The sequence below is a fragment of the Pithys albifrons genome, chromosome 3 (assembly GCF_047495875.1).
Source record: "Pithys albifrons albifrons isolate INPA30051 chromosome 3, PitAlb_v1, whole genome shotgun sequence".
Taxonomy (NCBI): domain Eukaryota; kingdom Metazoa; phylum Chordata; class Aves; order Passeriformes; family Thamnophilidae; genus Pithys; species Pithys albifrons.
In genome coordinates this window covers 99,806,391-99,829,092 of record NC_092460.1, presented here as the reverse complement: position 1 = coordinate 99,829,092, position 22,702 = coordinate 99,806,391, and the positions used below count along the sequence as shown (strand labels likewise).

The window sequence follows — 22,702 nt, the reverse complement described above, 5'->3', positions numbered from 1 at the left end:
GGGATCAGCCTGGAGAGGAGAAGGCTCAGGGGGGACCTTGTCACCCTCTACAACTCCCTGGTGTTGGCATCAGTCATGTTTAGGTTGGACATTAGTAAGAAGTTCTTTCCAGAGAGAGTGCTCAGGCATTGGAATGGGCTGCCCAGAGAGGGGGTGGATTCCCCATCCCTGGAGGTGTTTAAGAACAGACTGGATGTGGCCCTCAGTGCCATGGGCTGGTTGACAGGGGGGGGTTGGGTCCAAGGTTGGACTCCATGATCTCAGAGATCTTTTCCAAGCTGGTTGATTCTGTGATTTCCTCTTTGGCTGGTGATCAGAGCTGGGTTTTTGGACGATCACCCCTCTGTTCAAAGCATTGTTGGTGTGTTGCTTTTTGCATTCCCCTTGGTTTCTTCTATGAATAAATGCCACATTTTCCCAGGACATCTCTCCACTGTCTTGGAGGAAATGAGAAGCTGTGGCTGTCCCATCCCTGGAAGTGTCCAAGGCCAGGTTGGACAGGGCTTGGAGCAGCCTGGGAGAGTGGAAGGTGTCCCTGCCCATGGCAGGAGGTTGGAACAAGATGATTGTAAGGTCCCTTTCAACCCAGGCCATTCTAGAATTCTATGAAATGAGTAGGAGAGTACTGGGAGCATTTTTTAAAAGCCTAATCAGGTGGGGATTCAATTAGTTCATCTCATTTTGGTAAATATCTTACACCACCAACCAGCATCTTCCTTTTGCCCAGAGTTTCCAATATCAGGGGTGCTCTAAATCTGTAATACCCTCCAAACCAGCAAAGAATTCAGGTTCATGCACTAACATTTGAGGGTGCTGGAATTGTCATAGAATCATTGAAGTTGGAAAGGACCTCCAAGATCATCAAGTCCAACCATTAACCCAGCACTGCCAAGGCCAACACTAATCTATGTGCCACATCCACACACTTTTTAAACACTTCAAGGGATGGAGATTCCACCACCTTGAACAGCCTGTTCCAATACCTGACCACCCTTTTAAGAGCAAGTGGTCATTTCCCTGTGAGTTTTTTAATAGTTCACAAAAATAGTTCAAAAAATCTGTCAATAGTTCAGAAAAACTGTGCTGTAAAACCAGGAAAAAAAAATCAGTGGAAAAGAGGACCTTAACACAGCAAATGGATTGCTGGAATGTTTATGCATCAGCAGAAAACAAAACACTTTCAGGGCAGTGATAAACTTCATCTCCACAGCCTGTGTGGCTCATCCAGCAGAGGCAATTCATACTTGTCTTGCAAATATGGCAATTACTGTCGCAGTCCCATTACAGGCCTGGGCTCTGGGTCAGGCAAGTTGTCTTCTGGAATCTCCATCCTGATAGAGAAAATGTAGTTTAAAGCTGAGCAAGGCCTAAACCATCTGCAATAATCATAATAATAATAAAAACTTCTCACTTCACATAAGTCCTGTGTGCTTAGCTAAGCTCTTTGCAGCACTGGCTGACAATTATCATTGCAACTATTTGGTGATATTTATAAATTCATGGGATTGAAAGCTGAAAGAGCCCAGTGTGATTGTCTAATGTGATCTGAATAACTCAGGTCACTGAACTCCTCAGGGAAATGTCTGCTCTGAGCCCCCAGCTCAGCAATATTTCATATCTTTTAGCAAAACAAACTGTCTGAGCTGAATTTTTCCAGGGATTCAGCACATGCCTTTCTAAACATCCACTGTGAGCACCAGGCAATCCCCTCCTCCTGGAGCTTCACAACAAATAGGATCTAACCCTTGCTGTGCATGGGATAAAAAAAGGTGCCCCAGGTTTATTCTACCTCCCATATGGACTTTCCTCATTAACAATGGGGAGAAATAGAATCATAGAATGGATTGGGTTGGAAAAGACCTCTGAGATCATCAAGTCCAAACCTTGGTCCAACTCCAGTCCCTTTACCAGATCATGGCACTCAGTGCCACGGCCAAGCTCAGTTGAAAAACCTCCAGGGATGGGAATCCACCCCCTCTCTGGGCAGCCCATTCCAATGCCTGAGCACTCTCTCTGCAAAGAATTTTTTTCTGCTCTCCAACTTCAATTTCCCCTGGCAGAGCTTGAGCCCATCGTGCCCCCTTGTCCTATTGCTGAGTGCCTGGGAGAAGAGACCAACCCCCACCTGGCCAGAACTTCCCTTCAGGCAGTTCCAGACAGTGCTGAGGTCACCTCTGAGCCTCCTCTTCTAATTTCATTCCTTTGTTGCCCATCCATAGAACACAGCATAGTTTGGGTTGGAGAGGACCTTAAAGACCATGTCTTTCCAACACCCTGCCACAGGCAGGAGCACTTTCCACTAAGACCAGGTTGCTCAAAGCCCCATCCAACCCAGCCTTGAACATTTGCAGGGATGGGGAAGACACAACTCAGCACTTGGGGAAGGACCTCACACACTGCCAGTCCCACCAGGTTTGGTTCACCTGCATTCTGCTAATCAGAACAAACCCTGCTCTGGGAAAGGATCTCACCCCACACGTGAGGGGAAAGTTATGAAGGGAAAAGGACTCATCACAGCAATCCATGGCAGTAACAGAGCTGCAGGTTTGGGTTCCCCTTGAAGTTGTACTCACCCTTCCCCAAACCAAGGGGCATCTTCTCCAAGCCACAGGCTGACCCCATCAATACCTGTCAGCACTTCCCACTCCCTCTTTGAGGCAGGTGGGCTACAAACAGCCTGTACATCCACCCAGGAGAGCTGTCAGGGACAGGGCAGCCACAGCTACACATCCAAAAACCTGCAGGAGCTGAGACTTGCATGTGCTGTCCAATCCAATTGTGTATCAGAGAAAGCCAAACTTCCCCAACACCACTGTGGGATGGCCCAAAGTGAGAATGGCAAATCCAAATCCTCAGATCTCAAACTCTCCCTGGGGTGTTTTTGTCTCTGGATCCAAGGAAAGCAGAGTCTGGAGGGTTCAGGGTAATCCAGGGGGTTGTTTCTGGAACTGGTCAATAGTCCTGGATGGTTTTTATGTCCCTTCCAGAGATGATTTGGCCACATGAAGTGAATTGGAGGTTAAATAAGTTGTGCAGATGTGGGTCTCTGGCCAGGAAGGGACTTGAGCTGTGCTCATACCTGGCTGGTCTTCTCACCTTCCCAGGCTATTTCTGTTTCCAAAGGTGTAAATGAGATCTTCAAACAGGGAAGGATGTTTGAAGGTGCTGATTCAGGGGGTGATGGCTGCAATGAGAAATAAAATAAGTATAAAACATCACTTTTCACTGCCCTTGGGACAAATACCCATAAAATCTGTGTGTCCTCTGGAGAAAATAAAGGAACAGGGGCATGAGCTCTTGTGTTTTTCTAAAATATGAGCCAAACTGGTCTTGTTGCAACTCATGATGTTAAAGCAGGAGATACACAGGTCTCCTCAGGTAAAATCCCAGGCAACTGGAAGGAAAAAAGGAACTTTCCTCCTCACCCCTTATTTTGGTGAGGTATAAAACTGATCCCCAGCTGTCTTCTGGCTTGATTCTACTTTCCTAATTTCCTGCTCTCCATAAATGCTGTGGAAACCTCTCTCCTGATGGTGTGGGTGAGGACCTTCCCCAACACCTGCTCTTGGGTTAATAGACCAGGAGCAGGAGTTGCTGTTCTGGGAAGGGACAGGCTGTAATCCTGGGGAAGCAGAGGGAATATTGCTCCTTCAGGACACGCATTGTTGCCACCACACATGTGGGTAGGTGGGAGACAGACAGACAGATCGGTGAGAGACGGGGAAAAGCTGCAGTTATAATTTTACGGTTCACTGGTGTCAAATGGAAGCTGATAAATAAAAGAAATGTTTCCCCACAGCCCCTTTGTGAAGGGTATAAACCTGCCAGGGCTTCCAGATGCCCTCAGCTGGCTGCCAGGGCTGTGTGTGCACACCCAGGAGCAAACAGAGCCCTGAGGAGGGAGGAGTGTGGTGCTGGATCATCTGGTCACCTCTGGGATCATCGTGATCATCCTCCCTGCTGATCCCGTGGGTGCTACAAGCCTGTTGTGGCTGGAAGGAGTTCAGATCCAGTGTCCAAATCCCAGGAGGAGGAATAGAAACTCCCTCAGATTCTTTCCCCTTTGGCCAGAGGGTTTCTTAAACCAAGTTATGTGTGGCCACAGCAGTATTTATGTACTGACCAGATTACTTAAGGAAAACCAGTGTCAATTCTCACACCAACAAAAGGATGAGAGTGTTTGACCTTCAGACAGCCACTTCAATGCCTGACTTTCTTCTCATCCCTGATCATAGAATCACAGAATCATAGAATCGATTGGGTTGGAAAAGACCTCCAAGATCATTGAGTCCAACCCTTGGTCCAACTCCAGTCCCTTTACCAGATCATGGCACTCAGTGCCACGGCCAAGCTCAGCTGAAAAACCTCCAGGGATGGGGAATCCACCCCCTCTCTGGGCAGCCCATTCCAATGCCTGAGCACTCTCTCTGCAAAGAAGTTTTTCTCATCTCCAACTTCAATTTCCCCTGGCAGAGCTTGAGCCCATCGTGCCCCCTTGTCCTATTGCTGAGTGCCTGGGAGAAGAGACCAACCCCCACCTGGCCAGAACTTCCCTTCAGGCAGTTCCAGACAGTGCTGAGGTCACCTCTGAGCCTCCTCTTCTCCAGGCTAAACACCCCCAGCTCCCTCAGCCTCTCCCCACAGCACTTGTGCTCCAGTCCCTTCTCCAGCCTTGTTGCTCTTCTCTGGACTCGCTCCAGCACCTCAATATCCTTTCTGAACTGAGGGGCCCAGAACTGAACACAACACTCAAGGTGTGGCCTCACCAATGCTTTTTGTTCCCCAGCCCCTTCCTGAATGGCTCTGAGGGCAGCAGGTGAAGAGCACAGGCCCTTTTGTGAGCGTGTTTGCATCAGCTGGACAAAAGGCTGAGTAAAGAGGAGCAGTGAGAAGGTCCCTCCTGCTGCTGAGATGGGGAACTTGAGTCCCCTGAGCTCTGCAAGGACATTCCAAACTCTCTGAAGCCACTGGCCCCTTTTTGGGATGAGGGTGAGACATGAATCAAAGGGGTCCAGGAGGGTCAGCAGTGCCCTGCCAAGAGGGACAAGTGTCCCTTGCAAGGCTGGCAGTGCCTGTGTGAGCCAGTCCCGCTGGGGCTGCCCCAGGAGTGAGGAAAGTTCACTGTCCCAGCTGCTGGACATGGACAGGAGAGAGTCCTTTGAGTTTCACATCATGGCTTGTGTTTCAGAGGTGCTCTCCAAGCACCTGGCACTGCTCCTTGCTCTCATTTCTGTCCCTTTGCATGACATGCCAAACACAACTCCCTTCTTTGTGGCCAGGGACAAAAGGCTATTTTGGGGTTGGTATTCTTTCTATTGTTGGTTTGGTTTCTTTTTTTTTTTTCATGGAGTGGTGAGCACTGTGAAATGCACCTGAGCAAATCCCCAGCCCAAATCTGCTTGTGATCTTTTGTGAGGGATGCCCAGAAGGGAGACAGGTGTAATTAGAGCCCTGGAGCCAACGTGCCTTTGATCTTTGAGGTGGAGGCTCCTTTCAGGTGCTTCAGTGGGTTAATCCCACTCTGTTTGGGGATGCCAGTTTGGGAACCACCTGGATGGAGTTGGCAAAGACTTTGTGGGGTCTCTTGGGTCTCAGTCCTTTCTGCACAGGCCAGCTGGCAGTGTTCATCCTGTAGTCATCCAAGAACATCATCCCCTCCCCAGACCCTGTCCTTGCCCCCCCTGGACAATGTTGCTGCTCAGCTGCAGCTTTTGTGAACTCAGTTCCTGGCAGCAAGGAGCTGAAATGAGATCTCCCCATTTCAAACAGCACCAAAAAAGTACCTTAAATAAAATTTGAATAGTTTTCCACTGGGACAAAGGTTGTGTTTCTCTCCAGATCTCATGCCAGCTGGTTTTACCCCCCCATGAAATCCGGGCACTGTGGATCTATTTCCATAAGAAGAAAGGTGCAATGGGAGTCTCAGCTTTCTGCTTTGGCTGGAGCAAAATGGGAACAGAAATGACAGGAGGACAAATGAAAGAGGAACTAATTGGGGAAACAAGAACCCTGTGTGCTCCTGCACAAGCTTAAGGATCCATGCAAAGGCCTGGATTCAGGAGGCAGGAGATCCTGATGACCCCACAGGTTTCCAGTGCCCACATTGATCCTGTCCAACCTTAGGCTGCTCATCAGGGTGATTTATCCAGGTGTAAAATTACAATATACAGGCAGTGGGTAGTGCAAGGCTCTTCTGAGGGTGGCTTTGCACCCCTGAGACCTGAAATATCCTCCATCAAACATGCTGGGGAATATATTCATAATTTAAGTTGCATTTAACCCCCACTCCAGTGATTCATGGTGGCAAGAAAAGGGTAATATTAAGTAATAAAGTCCCTGGATAAACCTGAAGCTCCTGAATTTGGCCAAATGGCACTTTTGATGAAAAAACAGACATTTTTCAATCTTTGAGGAAACAGGTGATTCATTCTTTAAGGCAATAATGAAGTTTTATTGTGTGGTTGTCCTGTCCTTACCTTTCCATACACCACAACCTGTTCCCATTAAGAAAAACCCCAAAACCTAAAAATAGCTTGAGGATGTCTCTGAAATGGCTTAACACTTGGCAGCTCTCAAAGAGCCTGAGGGTTTTCCTAGTAGTGCTCTCCAGGGATCAATATTGGGCCCAAATCTACGGAAAAATTTCATGAATGAGTGGGAGGTTGATATTAAATCCCACAGATAAAATATTCAGTGGAACAATGATTAGCTCAGCATTAACAACAGGGAGGGCAGAGCATTTGGGTGACTTTGGCTCCCTCAAACCAAACAAATGCAAACTTTGCTGTCTCACAGGAAGGAATGTAGGTCAGGCTGGAAAGTGGGAGATGTGTCCTAGAAAGCAATGACTGAGTGGCTCATTTCTTTACATCTTTAAAAAGGTTTTTTTCCCAGTCTAGCCCGTTGTAGAAAGAAGCTGACGCCTTCCTGCATCCTTGGAGGGTGGGAGGGTTGTAATCATGTTTGTGGTCAGGTAGAAAAATAGCAGTAAAGACCCACAAAAATTATTAGTAGGGAGTGGGAAGGTGTGATTTCCTCATAGGGTTTGAAAGCATCTCAAGTGTTTATTTATCAGAAGGAAGATTGAGGAGTGACTCCATTAGGACCTCTGAGCATCTTCAGGGGGTGAAAACAGCAGGTTAAAGGGCTCTTCAGCCTAGAAAAGAAAAACAGAATAAGAATCAGATGAATTCACGTGAAAAGTAAGTCATGAATAAGATTTTTTTATGGTGTGAGTGATAAACTGCTGGAACAAACTGCCCATGAAATGGAGGATTCTCCTTTTCTTGGTTTCTTCACACCAGAATGGGAGGTCTTTCTGGGCAATGTGCTCCAGCTAAGCCCAGATTAGTTGGGTCAGTGTAAAAGCAGTGGCTGTGGTGTACAGGAGGTGAGAACAGATGATGTAGTGGTCCCTTCTGACCTGAAATGTTATGCATTTATATGATCCCTGAATTAAATATCCTTGAACTTTCATTTTATGGCAAAATGAATGTCTGGAAAAGCTGGGAAAACACGTGTAGTGCTTGCTGCACTTAATCCATTGAAATGTGGGCTCTGGGGACTGGGATGGGACAACCCTCACTGCTCTCAGTAGGAACTCTGCATTTCCAGCTCTGTGTGGATGAAAACCCTGCAGAGACAGAGCTGGGCTTGGCTGGCAACTTTTCCTCTCTAATTCTACAGTGAAACAAACAGCAGAGATGTCTGAAAGCAAATAGATGTGCCCCAAAATAGTCACCTGGTCGTTGTCTTTTTGGCAGCACTAATTACCACCCAAACCTTGAGAACATTCAGCCCCCCAGGCACCAGCTGAGTCTGCTCTTCCCTCCTTTAGTAAACTGAGACATGGATTTAAGGGCTTGGGAAGACCCTGCTTCATATTTTCTCCCTGGATCTTGTTTAACTCTTGCCTGAAACCCCCAGGAACGCTGCTGGTGGTGAGAGCTCTGGAGAGGCAGAGGTGGAAGAGCCCTGAAAGCCCCAGTTTTGTGTTTCTGGGCTGGGTTCATGTGTGTTTGCTGCAGATCAGGTTGTCTGGGCTCTCCCTGCCTCAGACCTGAAGCTTTTGGTCTGCAGATTAAGCAGTGTGAAGAGGAGGCTCAGAGGTGACGCCATCACTGTCTAGAACTACCTGAAGGGAAGTTCCAGCCAGGTGGGGGTTGGTCTCTTCTCCCAGGCACTCAGCAATAGGACAAGGGAGCACGATGGGCTCAAGCTCTGCCAGGGGAAGTTGAAGTTGGAGAGCAGAAAAAACTTCTTTGCAGAGAGAGTGCTCAGGGATTGGAATGGGCTGCCCAGAGAGGGGGTGGATTCCCCATCCCTGGAGGTTTTTCAGCTGAGCTTGGCCGTGGCACTGAGTGCCATGATCTGGTAAAGGGACTGGAATTGGGCCAAGGGTTGGACTTGATGATCTCAGAGGTCTTTTCCAACCCAATCCATTCTATGATTCTGTGATTCTGTGATTCATAACTGCTCAGCTGATGTCATCGCTCGTATTGATGCCGCGGAGCTCGTGTCGGAGAGATTTGAGGGCGCTGCCCGGAGAATGGCTTGGAATAGGAGAGGAGCCAGGGAGAAATTTGATGTGGGGGGTGTGTGAGAGTGTCTGGGAACAAACCAAATGTCCCTTTTCATGACAAGGAGGAGCGTGGCCTCTGAGGAGCTGAGTGAACATCACTCTCACTGTGCACTCACAGCGCCAAAAGCAATCAAGCTTTATGAGTTCCCTACCTGGATGAAGCACAGTCTTGATCACAGTTTGAGCTGATCACAGAATCATAGAATGGATTGGGTTGGAAAAGACCTCTGAGATCATCCAGTCCAACCCTTGGTCCAACTCCAGTCCCTTTACCAGATCATGGCACTCAGTGCCACGGCCAAGCTCAGTTGAAAAACCTCCAGGGATGGGGAATCCACCCCCTCTCTGGGCAGCCCATTCCAATCCCTGAGCACTCTCTCTGCAAAGAATTTCTTTCTGATCTCCGACTTCAATTTCCCCTGGCAGAGCTTGAGCCCATCGTGCCCCCTTGTCCTATTGATGAGTTTTCTTTCTCTGGGATGAGCCTGAAGGATATACAGGGTCATGGACCTCTAGCTGAGAGGTGTAATCCTGCTAAAGGCAGTCAATTAACAGTTTTTGATGATTCCTGAGAGTCCAGGAAGGTGACAAGGCTACAAAGAGGTAACCAAGACCAGCAGGTAGCCTCTGCTTTTGCCCAATATGTGGCTAACGAGGGTAAATAAATGGGCAAAAGAGAAGGGGAATGAAACCAGAATGAGAACAAGTCTTATGAGGACAAGTCCTGTGAGGAGCAGCTGAGGGAGCTGGGGGGGCTCAGCATGGAGAAAAGGAGACTAAGGGGGGACCTTCTGGTTCTGCAAGGCCCTGCCAGGAGTGGGGAGCCAGGGGGAGTCGGGCTCTGCTCCAGGGAACAAGGACAGGAGGAGAGGGAAAGGCCTCAAGTTGCACCAGGGGAGGTTTAGATTGGATATTATGGAAAAAATTCTTCACAGAGATGATTGTCAAGCCCTGGAACAGGCTGGCCAGGGAAGTGGTGGAATTACCATTCCTGCAAGTGTTCAAAAGGATTATGGATGTGGCACTTGGGGACATGGTTTAGTGGTGGCCTTGGCAGTGCTGGGTTAATGGTTGGACTCGATGGCCTGAAAGGTCTTGTCCAATCTTAACATTTCTATGATCAGAGGTATGGAGTGGTTTCCATGTGGGAGGTGGCTGAGGAAGCAGGAACTCCTCAGCCTGGCAGGGGGTGAGAGATTGGCACTTTTATGAATGTTATAAAGGGAGGGATAAGATATGACTGTTCACCATCTCTGCAAATACAGGAATTATAGGGCATGAAATTAAACTTTTGAAAAATCAAGCCCAGAAGAAATGAAAAGTGGGCTCAGGACCTCTGAAACTCCATGGCAAAGAGTGGTGTGGATGGAAAAAGTCAATGCAATTGGAAGAAAAAGCGAAAAACTAAAGAAAGACAATTTTTTGGGTTATGACAGAGAGGCAGAAGATGTAGAAGTTGCCCTGAGTGAAAATAGTCAAAGGCTGGGCAGGTACTGGGGGAATAAATGTTTACCCCATCCTTATTCTTTGCTTATTTATAGGCCATGGATGAAGACAAGGAACTGGGATTTGTGGATTGCTGCTCCCAGCCTGTAGAGATGGTCTTATGTGGTGTTTTGGGGGATTTGAAATCTGATCACAACTGAAAAAAAGAGCATTTTTCAAACTCCCCCAATTTCCTTAGCTTGATAGTGCCTGCACAAGGGAGTTTGATCAACACAATCCTTCATGAACTGCCTGAGCCATCAGCAGTGGAGCCAGAAACCTGGGAGAGGGGAGGAGTGGCTGGGGAGAGAGAGGAGGGAAAGTTCCTCCAGGAAATTGGATGAGCACTTCTTAGCCCAGGGAAATGGGATTTGTAGTGGTGATAGGATTGAATTGGTGGGAATGGACAAGGAGGTACAATGGGATAACTCAGAGGGCTGCTGAGATTTAATCTATAGGAATCATAGAATCACTTGGGTTGGAAGAGACCTCTGAGATCATCAAGTCCAACCCTTAATCCAACTCCACTTTGATTACCAGATCATGGCACTCAGTGCCACGTCCAGTCTCACCTTAAAAACCTCCAGGGTCGGAGAATCCACCCTCTCTCTGGGCAGCCCATTCCAATGCCTGAGCACTCTCTCTGCAAAGAAGTTTTTCTGGTCTCCAACTTCAACTTCCCCTGGCAGAGCTTGAGCCCATCGTGCCCCCTTGTCCTATTGCTGAGTGCCTGGGAGAAGAGACCAACCCCCAGCTGGCCAGAACTTCCCTTCAGGCAGTTCCAGACAGTGCTGAGGTCACCTCTGAGCCTCCTCTTCTCCAGGCTAAACACCCCCAGCTCCCTCAGCCTCTCCCCACAGCACTTGTGCTCAAGTCCCTTCTCCAGCCTCGTTGCTCTTCTCTTCTCAGTTGGGTTGGAAGAGACCTCTGAGATCATCAAGTCCAACCCTTGATCCAACCCCACTGTGATCACCAGCCCAGGACGCTCTGTGCCCTGGGCTGGTGATCACAGTGGGGTTGAATCAAGACATGTTGGATTCTCTGTCCCTGGAGGTGTTTAAGAGGACACTCAGTGCCACATCCAGTCCCTTCTCCAGCCTCGTTGCTCTTCTCTGGCCCCGCTCCAGCCCCTCAAGCTCTTTCCTCAACTGAGGGGCCCAGAACTGAACACAACACTCAAGGTGTGGCCTCCCCAAGGCAGAGTCCAGGGGAAGGGTCACTGCCCTGGTTCTGATGCCACATTATTCTTGGAAGATGCTCTCCTTGATAACTGAGGGATGGATCCCTTCCCATGATGGCTGGGCTGGAACTAGATGTTCTTTAATGTCCTTTCCAACCCAAGCTTTTCTCTGATTCTGTGATGGGACCATCTGGAAAGAGGATGGAACAATATGATCTGGAGAGTACCCACCCCCAGTAGAAACAACCCTTAACATCTCCCTGTGTGTTTTAACCACTCACTCCTCCACCAGGAGCCTTCAAGGGATGCTGGACTTTGAGAAAGGCTATTGCAGTGACATGAATTCCTTCAGAGGTACCAATTAAATCTATATTTAGCCTTTATAGAGCCTGGGTAACAATCTCTGCCTTGCTCAGCAGCCACGCTCCAGTGGCCACACAGGAACTGGCTCTCATTAAGCCTGGCCTGGCCCTGCATTAATTGTGACACGAGGCTCTTGTTTTGAAGGTGTTTGAACACAAATGTGTAGCCAAACCTCATTTGTTTTACAGTTTACAAGCTGAAACACTTGGCCAGGGGATAAAGATTTAGTGTGAACAGGGCAGGGGGGATCTGAAGGCACCTGGATCCAGCAGGGAACAAACACTGTGCTGCAGGCAGAGGAAGTTGGCCAGAGCTGATGGTTTGCTGGGTGGGCAAGAAAGTGGTCACTTGAATCTCCCTCCACACCTCTGAGCTGGTATATTGTGACTTTTACAAAGGATTCCTAAGAATTTTCCTGCCTTATGCCAATGGGATGGACTGTTACTATCCCAGCTGGGGAAGAAGAGCTTTGCATTCTTGGTAGGGACAAAACAAGAGTGGATTCAGAGGAAAGCTGAATGAGAGTCACCCCTGAAACCTCTGAGTGCATGAAACACACTCTTCAGTCTCCAAGTGGCCAACCAGACTCCCAGCAGGATGGTGTGTCCCTTGCTCCTCTTCAAGTCCTGGTGGTTTGGGGAGGAGAGTCACTATGGAGTGGTAGAATCCTTGGAAGAAGGGACAGCACAGTTGGGCTGTTGTCAAGGGGGAGCCTGGGAAGCTGCCAGGCCTTCAAGAACACAACACTCTTTTCAGAGGAAAGCTGAGTGAGTGAGAGTCACCCCTGAAACCTCTGAGTGCATGAAACACACTCTTCAGTCTCCAAGTGGCCAACCAGACTCCCAGCAGGATGGTGTGTCCCTTGCTCCTCTTCAAGTCCTGGTGGTTTGGGGAGGAGAGTCACTATGGAGTGGTAGAATCCTTGGAAGAAGGGACAGCACAGTTGGGCTGTTGTCAAGGGGGAGCCTGGGAAGCTGCCAGGCCTTCAAGAACACAACACTCTTTTCAGAGGAAAGCTGAGTGAGTGAGAGTCACCCCTGAAACCTCTGAGTGCATGAAACACACTCTTCAGTCTCCAAGTGGCCAACCAGACTCCCAGCAGGATGGTGTGTCCCTTGCTCCTCTTCAAGTCCTGGTGGTTTGGGGAGGAGAGTCACTATGGAGTGGTAGAATCCTTGGAAGAAGGGACAGCACAGTTGGGCTGTTGTCAAGGGGGAGTCTGGGAAGCTGCCAGGCCTTCAAGAAAAGGGCTGAGATAATCTTTGTTATCTGGATGTCTGTGCCTTTGTAAATAAAGCCAGAAGAGAGAGCAGGGTGTGAGGGTTGTATTGGCAGAGCAGATGGTGAAAGGCACTTGTTCAGACACAACCCGTGTCATCACATGAGATCTTCTGAGCTGTGCAATGGTTTTCTGGCTGTGTCACACAATGGATTTCCTCTGCCACTCTCCCAGACATGAAATAAAAATCATTTTGTATTGGGACTGGTGATTCTGGTGCTGTGACTCAGAAGAGGAGAGGCCTGAACATATTTGGGGATTGTTCTCAGTGGCAGGACTTGAGGAAGAGCAGAACATTGTGTGGCATTGATGTGGGATTTCCCTCACCCCATCGTGGTGTATGTTGTAAATGTCTCTGTCTGACTCGGCTGTCTGGACTCCTTTATATCCAGTGGATAGATCCAGGCACATCCAGGGTGTGATTTGTCTCATCCCTGGTCAACATCCAAAACAGAGAGTAGACAAATCCTGTCCTGCAGGTCTCTCCCTCAACAGAGCTTGGGGTTCTAGCTTAGAATTCGACTCTGATGTTGCAGATGTGGCAAACCCCTCACTTTTCCTACCTGCCATGACAGAGCTGTTCCCCACAAGACTGACAGTCTTGATGAACCAGAAACAAAGCCCAGCATGGTCTACATAGAAACCCCCTGATTTGGCTTTTCTGAGCCAGCTGCAAAACAGGGTCCTGCCAAGGGTGGCTGAAGAGGAGAAATGCCCTACAAGGTGTGCACAGAAAATGTCACTGCGGTAGGAGCACCACCAGCAACCTCACTGTGAGGGCATCTCATGTGCCATCCCTCAGCCTGACCCACAGAGGGTTCTGTTGCCACAGAAGTGTGGGCATCAAATCTCTGTTTCTTCTTTTACTTCTGTTGGTGTGAGGGATGTGTGATTGTGGCTGGGAATGCCAAAGTCATGTCTCAGTAAGAAGATGTGCAGGCAGAGGAGGAGGAGCAGGATGAGCAGCACACACACAACTGGAGGTAGATAGAGAGCCTTTGGTGAACAGCAATATTTGAACAGGTAATTTATCCAACCATGCAGCAGGACACTGACCCCCAGTTTAATTATTGTGTCATTTGTCCTTGACAGCTACTGCTGCTTCCAATTAACGTTCTTAATTAAAGCCCCCAATTTTCCAAGTGGGAGAGTGTGGGTTTTCTGGAAAAGGTGGTAGAATGAAGAGGCAGAACTTGGGAGGGTGTGATGAGAAATGACATGCCCTGTCCCAGTAGAACTGGGAAGTACTTTAGTTGTGGTGCTGGAGTAGAAGGTTGAGATCACACCAAGATTCCCATTTCAATTCCCACAGGATCATCTCCTCTCCCAGCAGTTTTACATCTCCTTGTGTGTGAGTAGTTTCTTACCATTGTTGGGGCCAGTCCTGTTTAACATCTTTATTGATGATTTAGATAAGGGGATTGAGGCCATCATCAGCAAATTTGCTGATGACACCAAGTTGGGAGGGAGTGTCGACCTGCTGGAAGGCAGGAGGGATCTGCAGAGGGATCTGGATGGACTGGAGGGATGGGCTGATTCCAATGGGATGAAGTTCACCAAGGCCAAGTGCAGGTCCTGCCCTTTGGCCACCCCAACCCCTGCAGCGCTCCAGGCTGGGCACAGAGTGGCTGGAGAGCAGCCAGGCAGAGGGACCTGGGGGGACTGAGGGACAGGAAGCTCAACAGGAGCCACCAGTGTGCCCAGGTGGCCAAGAAGGCCAATGGGATCCTGGCCTGGATCCAAACTAGCATGGCCAGCAGGCCCAGGGCAGTGACCCTTCCCCTGGACTCTGCCTTGGGGAGGCCACACCTTGAGTGTTGTGTTCAGTTCTGGGCCCCTCAGTTGAGGAAAGAGCTTGAGGGGCTGGAGCGAGTCCAGAGAAGAGCAACGAGGCTGGAGAAGGGACTGGAGCACAAGTGCTGTGGGGAGAGGCTGAGGGAGCTGGGGGTGTTCAGCCTGGAGAAGAGGAGGCTCAGAGGTGACCTCAGCACTGTCTGGAACTGCCTGAAGGGAAGTTCTGGCCAGCTGGGGGTTGGTCTCTTCTCCCAGGCACTCAGCAATAGGACAAGGGGGCACGATGGGCTCAAGCTCTGCCAGGGGAAATTGAAGTTGGAGATCAGAAAGAAATTCTTTGCAGAGAGAGTGCTCAGGGATTGGAATGGGCTGCCCAGAGAGGGGGTGGATTCCCCATCCCTGGAGGTTTTTAACCTGTGCTTGGCCGTGGCACTGAGTGCCATGATCTGGTAAAGGGACTGGAGTTGGACCAAGGGTTGGACTCGATGATCTCGGGTCTCACAGCCTGGTTCACCATGGAGATTCCAACCTTCAGCACTTTCTGGTGGCTTCACTGAAGTGAATAATGGCAAGGCTTCATAATTGGGAGGCTGTGGAGACTTTGCTTGTGCAGATATTTCAGCAGGAGCAGCACAAAAAGCTGAATGTTCCCTGGAGGGACACAGTTAGTTCTCCAAAGTTCTCCAAACTTCCAGTTTGCAAAGCTGAGCTGAATTAATTACTCTTTATGTTCCAAGAAGGAAAATAAGACCTCAGATGTGCCTTATTTGCTTGATGTGCTTTCTCTTTTCAGCAGATGACCCTTAGGTGGCTTTCCTTTCAGTTGCAGCTCCTTTGTTTTGGGTCGTTCCTTTCTGTATTAATTAGAAGGTCTGACACTTCCAGCCCAAGACATTCAGCAGCGTCGTGCAGTTTTAATTAATCTCACAATAAAGCAGCTCGAGGTGAACTCATAAAAGGTCTTGTATAGCAGGAATGACATGTCACGATGCAAACAGTGACATGGGACACACTCTGGTGTGATGGACAGGATGTGGCTTGGTGGAAGCTCCTACCATATCCCTGTGGTCTCTGGGAAAGCAACACAAACAAGGTGTGCCCCTGAACAACACAGATCCTACAAAGCACCCTGAACACACTGAAAGGAAAACATTTCTGCCAAGATGAAGATCTGGATTCCCAGCAGGTCCCTCCCGCCTCTGAAAGGAGCTTGGATTATCCTTTGATGGCTAATTAAATAATAACAATAATAAAACCAACAGAGGCCACTTTTTATCTACTCTTTTTGTAGCAATTTGCAAACAAATAGCAAATTTCAGTCCTCTAGGACTTCTCTTTTGTACATACAGGACAGCCACAAGTGGATTTTGACTCAGAACATTCAAACATCACTAGATGTTTGAAAAGGGCATGTTCTGATCTAAACTTCTTAACCAAGGCTCAGTTCTATGAGCCAGATGCAAACTAGCTCAGAGATGAGGTGAGAAAAACTATTTAGAGCTAATGAGGTTAAATCAAGCAGCACCACAGTTAAACTGAGGGTGGTTTGGGCAGGAACTGCACAGCCAAGCCCAACTGTACCCACAAACTTTGAAGTCCAAGGTGGATTTTACACAGTCAGTTACACCTTGATTGGGGAATGGCAGGTTTGCAATCTTTAAAAACTGAATTATCCGCCTCTTCTTCAAGTACTGTGGTGGTCAAGCTAGATGTGATCAAGGAAAAACAACTCACAGTATCTTTTTCTTAGGTGGAAGTAAGAGATGGGAATGGCCAATATAATAAATTATAAGGTCTGCAACTCTCAATATCTTCTTGTAAAAAAATTATATGTATTTCTGGAAGTTGGGTGCAACACAGACTGTTGGGTTCAACAGGTCTAATTGGGTGAAATCCTGGAGCATAACATTTCTATTTGATGAACAGCTGATACCTTCTTGACCTGAAGCTTAAGGAAGGTGGAACAACAGCATTCATGGCCAAACCATCTTCCCTTTGATACTTCTTGATGGAATCATGGAATCATACAGGTTGGAAAAGACTTGAAAGGTCATCAAGTCCAACCATTAACTTCTCACTGCCAAGTCTGCTGTAATTCCAGAAGGTTCAGTGACTCCAACCCTATTTTCATTGCTGAGGTCTGTCCTAATTATATTCTTACGCTCATGGCAATAGATTCAGTTTGAGGAGAGTCATTCTGTGTTGGTTTTTGTTTGGGTTTTTCCCCCACCTTGCTCTGAGGCCTGTCCTGGTTATATTGTTATGCTCATGGCAATAGATTCAGTTTGGGAAGAGTCTTTCTTTATCCATTTTTGTTTGGGCTTTCCCCCCACATTCTCCCTTTTTTGCCAACAGCTCTCAGTAGCCTCAGTTGGTTTCTCTGGGTGATTTGGCACAGGCAATGGTGCAATGATAAATAAACCCCCTGATATTTCTACCTGAAGGTTTCTAAAGCTCCTGCCACTTGCCAGAGGCAAAGCCACACATTTGCAGCTTTTGCTCACAGAGTATCAACCACCACAGGGGATTTGCACATAGGGGTGAGAAAGACAATTCCTGATACAAAGAGAAAAGCTCTGGAATTTTGCCTGATACATATTTATATTAAAAAAAAAATTTAAAAAGGCCAGTTCTTGGTTCATTTACAGGTGCAATCAGGATAGAACTTAACCTGTCACTTTACAGCTCAAACTCTCCTGGATGTTGCACCAAGTAAAAGATTGTCCCTGGGATCCAGGTGTATTCCCTTGTCATTTGTCATGAGTAACTGTTGTGCAGTTCATAACTGGCAGTTCTCAGAGGTGTTTCATCAGGATAATACCACACTGCATCATCTGAAGAAATCACCTCTGCCTGCTGACAGGAGCCAGGGTGAAGACACCAGCAATCGAGTGGATATTAGAGGAGCTCTCTGAAGTTTAGTCAATGGGAAAGAGACTCTCAGGTCATCGGGCCCAAATTGTGTGTTTGGCTTCAAAAGATGCAATGGGTTTACAAAACCTAAGAGGAATCAAAAGGCACTGGTGTGTGAGACAGGAGGTCAGGCTGGGCAGTCCCTTCTGCCTTTTGAAATCTCTCACTGAAATGCTTTAATTAAAAAGGGAAAATGAAAGAAAAATGGGTAATAATTTTGGCAGTAGGTGGGTGTTTCAGGTCCACATCTAATGCCTTCTGAGCTGCAAAGGCAGGGTGACAGCAAGAAAACACCCAGTCTGGTAGTCTTTGTCCTTTTCCTGCTGGGAGCAACCTCTCCAGGAATGGGACAACTGATGGTTGGAAAGACACACCAGGAATGGAGAGTGGAGTTGATGCTCTTCTGGGACCAGGAGTGGTGGTGGCCATGGGGAGTGGTGGTGCAGGAGGTCATGGGAGGGAGGCAGAGACATCACAAGACCTCAGTTGTCACAGGAAACCAGAAAGCAATGGGGTCCACAACCAAAGTGTGAGAGAGCATTGAGATCCCATGAGTTGAACTTGCTGCAGAAGATCACACTTTGTGTAATTGTCCCAAGGTACCAGGTCCCCACAGCCTGCCTGATGTGCTGATTCCCTGGGAAACTGTGCCAGTGAGGTCATCTGGCAGTGAAGGATGGAAGGCCATGGGGAAGAGGGGAAGGTCACAGGGGATGTGCTGATTTGGACAGGGATTGCACCAGGCTGAGCTCTGGAGCAACCCGCAGCCACATCCCCCAGGGCCTGCCAAGCTCTGCATGGATGTCCTCACCAGAGGGAGAGGACAGGGAGGGCTGCACCTCCATCAAGTCATTATGGGCATTGCAGAGCCCTGTGAAAAGCCTGACAGGTTGTCCCCTTTCCTCCTGCAGCTCACTCGGGTGCCCGTGGAGTCGTGTAGCCAGTACGAGACCTGCAGCGAGTGCTTGGGCTCAGGAGACCCTCACTGTGGATGGTGTGTCCTTCACAACACGTAAGTACCTGCTGGTGCTTGTCACCATCCCAGCCCTGCTTTCCCACCACCCATCTTCCCTCAAGGGCTGTGGTAACACAGGACAGAGGTGGGAAATGCACCTGAGACAGGTGCATGGAGGGGCTTTGCTGGGGAGGACTTTGTTTAACTGAGAAGGTTTTTTGGAAGGCAAGGGGTAAGAAGGGTGGTAGAGAATGGACAGATCTCCTCCCTCACATGATCCATGATCTGCTGACTGCCCTAGGAAAGCACCTGTCCCCCCTGATGTGCTTTGGATCAAACCCTTCAGAATCTCTTCTCTGGGTGACAGTTACCTCGTTGCTTCCATTTCTTAAGGCAGTTTGGCTCTGACTGGGTGCACTTGTCTCAGCACCTCCAACTGCTGACCTGAACCTCTTTCAGGCTTGTCATGATCTCCACTGCCCCTAGAGAGGAATCAGATCCCCGTAGGCATCATGGGGTCCACTCCAAATAAGTTTTCAAAGGGATCTTATGGTTTGTATGTTCACTGTGGGAAAATGTTGACCCTGAAGTTGAGTGTTTGTCCTGTGTGGGCCAACTCAGCTGGGCCAAATGAGCACAAAGGGGTCAAACTGCTCATTTGGCTTATCTGGACAGGACGAGGAGAAAATGTGAGTCTGTCCATACTCTTGGGCTTCTTTATGACAGGCTAAGAGCCCTCATTTCACTGTTTCATTGTTGTGTTGTGCTGGTTTATGCTCCTCTCAAGGAGTGCTGGATCCAGGGGTCCTCAGGACTGGGGTATTAATTCACTGGCTTTGTTTTCTTTAGGCTTTTAATGATGTTATTGATCTTGAAGTTTCCTCTCTGCAGCCTTTTCCTGCCAGTGCTCTCCTCCTGCAGAGAGCCCTGTGCCAGAGCTGTGGAGAAGGAGGTGTCAGGTTGGCTGAGCTCCTGGTTATGAGTGGCAGGGTGGCCTCATCTGCCAAGAACCTCTCAGCAGAGACAGTGGCTGGAAAGTGCATTGAATCTGTCTACCCAAACATCTCCAGCTGAGGTGTCTCTGCAGGGTGCTGTCACTCCAAGTCTCACAGTGTCCTTGGCAGCCTCAGAGGGTTTCTCTGATGGACACTGTTGTTCCAGTGTGTTTGTCTTCTCCTGCTGAGTTCACTCAGTTCTTCCTGTTGCATTGTAAACTCTTGTGATAGAGACAGTGATCCAGTTAAGGGCTACCCTTTGCTACCTGAGATTAGCTCAGTTGGTTAAAACTTGGTTGTAATAATGCCAAGGTTCAATCCCATGTGTGGGCCATTGACTTAAGGGTTGGACTCGATGATCCTTGTGGGTCCCTTCCCACTCAGAATAGTCTGTGATACCTCTCCTTTCTAGAGCAGAAGGGAACAAACCTGTACCATATTCCAACCTTGTGGTGATGCTCATCAACACCATGACAGTTTGCTGAATTTCAGATCAGATCTAGAAAATCCATCCCAAAACATGTCCAAAATGTGACTCATGCTCTGGAATTGTCCAAGAGATCCTTGGCAAACCAGTGCTGTGTTGTGCCCTGGTGGGTATGAGCTTGTAAAATTTTCATCCTGCTGACCTGAGGACCCTTCCATCTCTGCAGAATGTCTCTATCCCATCTTGCCCTGCATCCCTCCTCCAGAACACCTTGTGTTTTGCCATCAGTGGAGGGACAGCACAGACTGTGTGCAAGCGGTGTAGGAAAGCAGGAATGTGGCCACTGATTGTGCCACAGCAATGCTGGATATTTCATCTCCTTCCATCCAGGGTCAGTGGCAATGAGCAATCAATACAGCCAGCAATAAATCCCCCAAAGGAGAGAAAAGGGGCAGAGACAACTGCAGATGGTGCAGCAGGTGATCATAAAGGAGTGCTAGGAATGGAATGGCTGGTGATGAGTGGGGTTGGCAGCATTGACTGGGTTAAAACAAAAAAAAATTACCTGTACAGACTCGATCCTTCAGGGAGAGGTTTGGCGTCTCAATGAGGACCTGGCTGATGGTGCAACCCTGTGCCCTCCTCCCTCTGGTCACTTAACCTCTGTTTCCTTATCTGGAAAGGAGAAACATCTCTTATTTATGGACATTTCAGCAGAGTCACTGACATTAATTCCCTGTGGGTTTTTCTGAAGCAGTTTCAAGGCAAATGTTTATCAAATCCCCCCTCAGTCTGTTCCTTCCCTCTGGTTGCCATTGCAGTTGAGAAATCTGATTTTCAGTCCTGGTTTGAGAGGGGCTTTCAGTGCAGCCTCAGATGTCTCTTTCTGGGCCTCAGTTTCCTCATCCTTTTAGGCAGCCCCTAAAACTCCATTCAACAAGTTTTGGCTGCACAGGATATTCAGGGTAAAGGGGTCATGGTACTAAGTCTCTTATTAGAATTTTTTGCACATCACAACCCCTTAAGAGTCTTTAACAGGCTTTTCCTCAAGTGGGATGAATCACCAATGACTCCTGCACAGGGATCCAGGGGGACCATAAGCATTTCCCCTCCTGACTGTTAACCTTTTCCTCTTCCCTCCCAGTCAGGAATCCCATGGGATTTCCAAGGCAAGGCTGAATCCAGCCAGACTGATGCTGGAGCTGGTGGAGAGGATGGAGGAGGCAGTTGGGCTGGGGTAATCTATTTAGTATTGGAAAATTAATCATTTACATTCCAGAAGTTTTCATTTGGGGGTTTTACTCCAGTTTTTAGTGAAGACCTGGGGTAGAGCAGGACTGGGAACCAGACTGTGAGCAAAGCCATGCTCTTCACTCATCTTTTCCCTCCAGTATAAACCACCAAGAGGGACAGTGTAGACTGGGAGACACGTGAACTCTGCATCTATTTTTTGTGTCTCTTATTTTGGGGATTTTCACTTCAGGGGCTGATGCAGCCCCTCTTTCCCAGTCCCCCATTTCCAACCTTCCCTGGGAGAGGTGTGGGCTGCCTGGGGAAGGCTCTGCCTGCATCCTCTCAGGGCTGTGTGTGCAGAGGGCAGCGTGCCAGGGCTCGGGCATCGATTTCCACAGCTCTGCCGTCCTAACCTTCCCCCGAGAAACTCGAGTCCTCTGAGAGAGACGGAGACAGACAGACCCACAGACGGCTGCGGGAGAGGGGAGGGGGTTCATTGATCGCCTGCTGCCCCGAGAAGAGCAGAGCTTTCCATCTCCGTATCTTCCCCCCGATCTTGTCCCCCCTCCGGAGCTCCGCTGCCCTCCGGGGCTCTGCTCGAGCCTCTTTAGGCGGCGATGAATCATTTAGTTGGTGTAAATTGAAAACGCGGCGCTTGGCGGCTGCAGGGGCCGCCCGGGGAGGGTGAAAGGCTGAGGTGGGAGCAGGGGGGAGGAACCAGAGCTGAGAGATGGCACCGAGGCACTCGGTGCCTCGCTGCAAGGTCACAGCAATGTCACCAGCCCCAAGCCGGGGCTGCAGAGAGGGATGAGAGCAGAGCAAAGTTTTCTGCCAGCCTGGTATGAATTCAGCAGCTTCTTCCTGTGTCAGATCAGCAGCACTGTCTAAAGATGCCACCCAATACCTGAGCATCCCTTGGCAAGTTACTTCTGTCTCCATCCATACACAAACTATACACCCCTCCTTCCTTCCCACTCACGCCCAGAGGGGCAGCAAGAGCTCAGGCTCTTTACCCCAGAGGAGGGATAAACCCTTCAGGAGCTGAATGTGCTCTCTCTAGGTCTAGATTGGATACTGGGAAGAAATTCTTCTTTGTGAAGGTAGTGAGGCCCTGGCACAGGGTGCCCAGAGAAGCTGTGGCTGTCCCATCCCTGGAAGTGTCCAAGGCCAGGTTGGACAGACCCTGAGATCAGCTCAGTTGGTTAAAACTTGTTTGCATAATGCGAAGGTCATGGGTTCAATCCCCTGTGTGGGCCATTGATTTAAGAGTTGGACTCGATGATCCTTGTGGGTCCCTTCCAACTCTGAATAGTCTGTGGTCTGTGACAGGGCTTGGAGCAACCTGGGCTAGTGGAAGGTGTCCTCATGGTAGACTGGATGGTTTTTCAGGTCCCTTCCAACCCAAACCATTGTTATTCCATGCACATGCACTGCTCCAGTGTTCACCACGCAGGTTCTCAGCTCTGCACGGTGCCTCTGGCTTGTGTTTAACATACC

The 22,702-nt window shown here is 48.8% G+C and overlaps 1 protein-coding gene across 1 annotated transcript in view; it reads left to right on the top strand.

Moving 5' to 3' along the window:
• The window catches only part of PLXNA4 (plexin A4), a 538,710-nt gene that overhangs the window by 345,156 nt on the left and 170,852 nt on the right, over positions 1 to 22,702 (top strand). Inside the window, exon 5 of the mRNA XM_071552881.1 lies at positions 18,507 to 18,607. Within this exon, the coding sequence (XP_071408982.1) occupies positions 18,507 to 18,607 (101 nt within the window). The remainder of the gene's footprint in view (positions 1 to 18,506; positions 18,608 to 22,702) is intronic.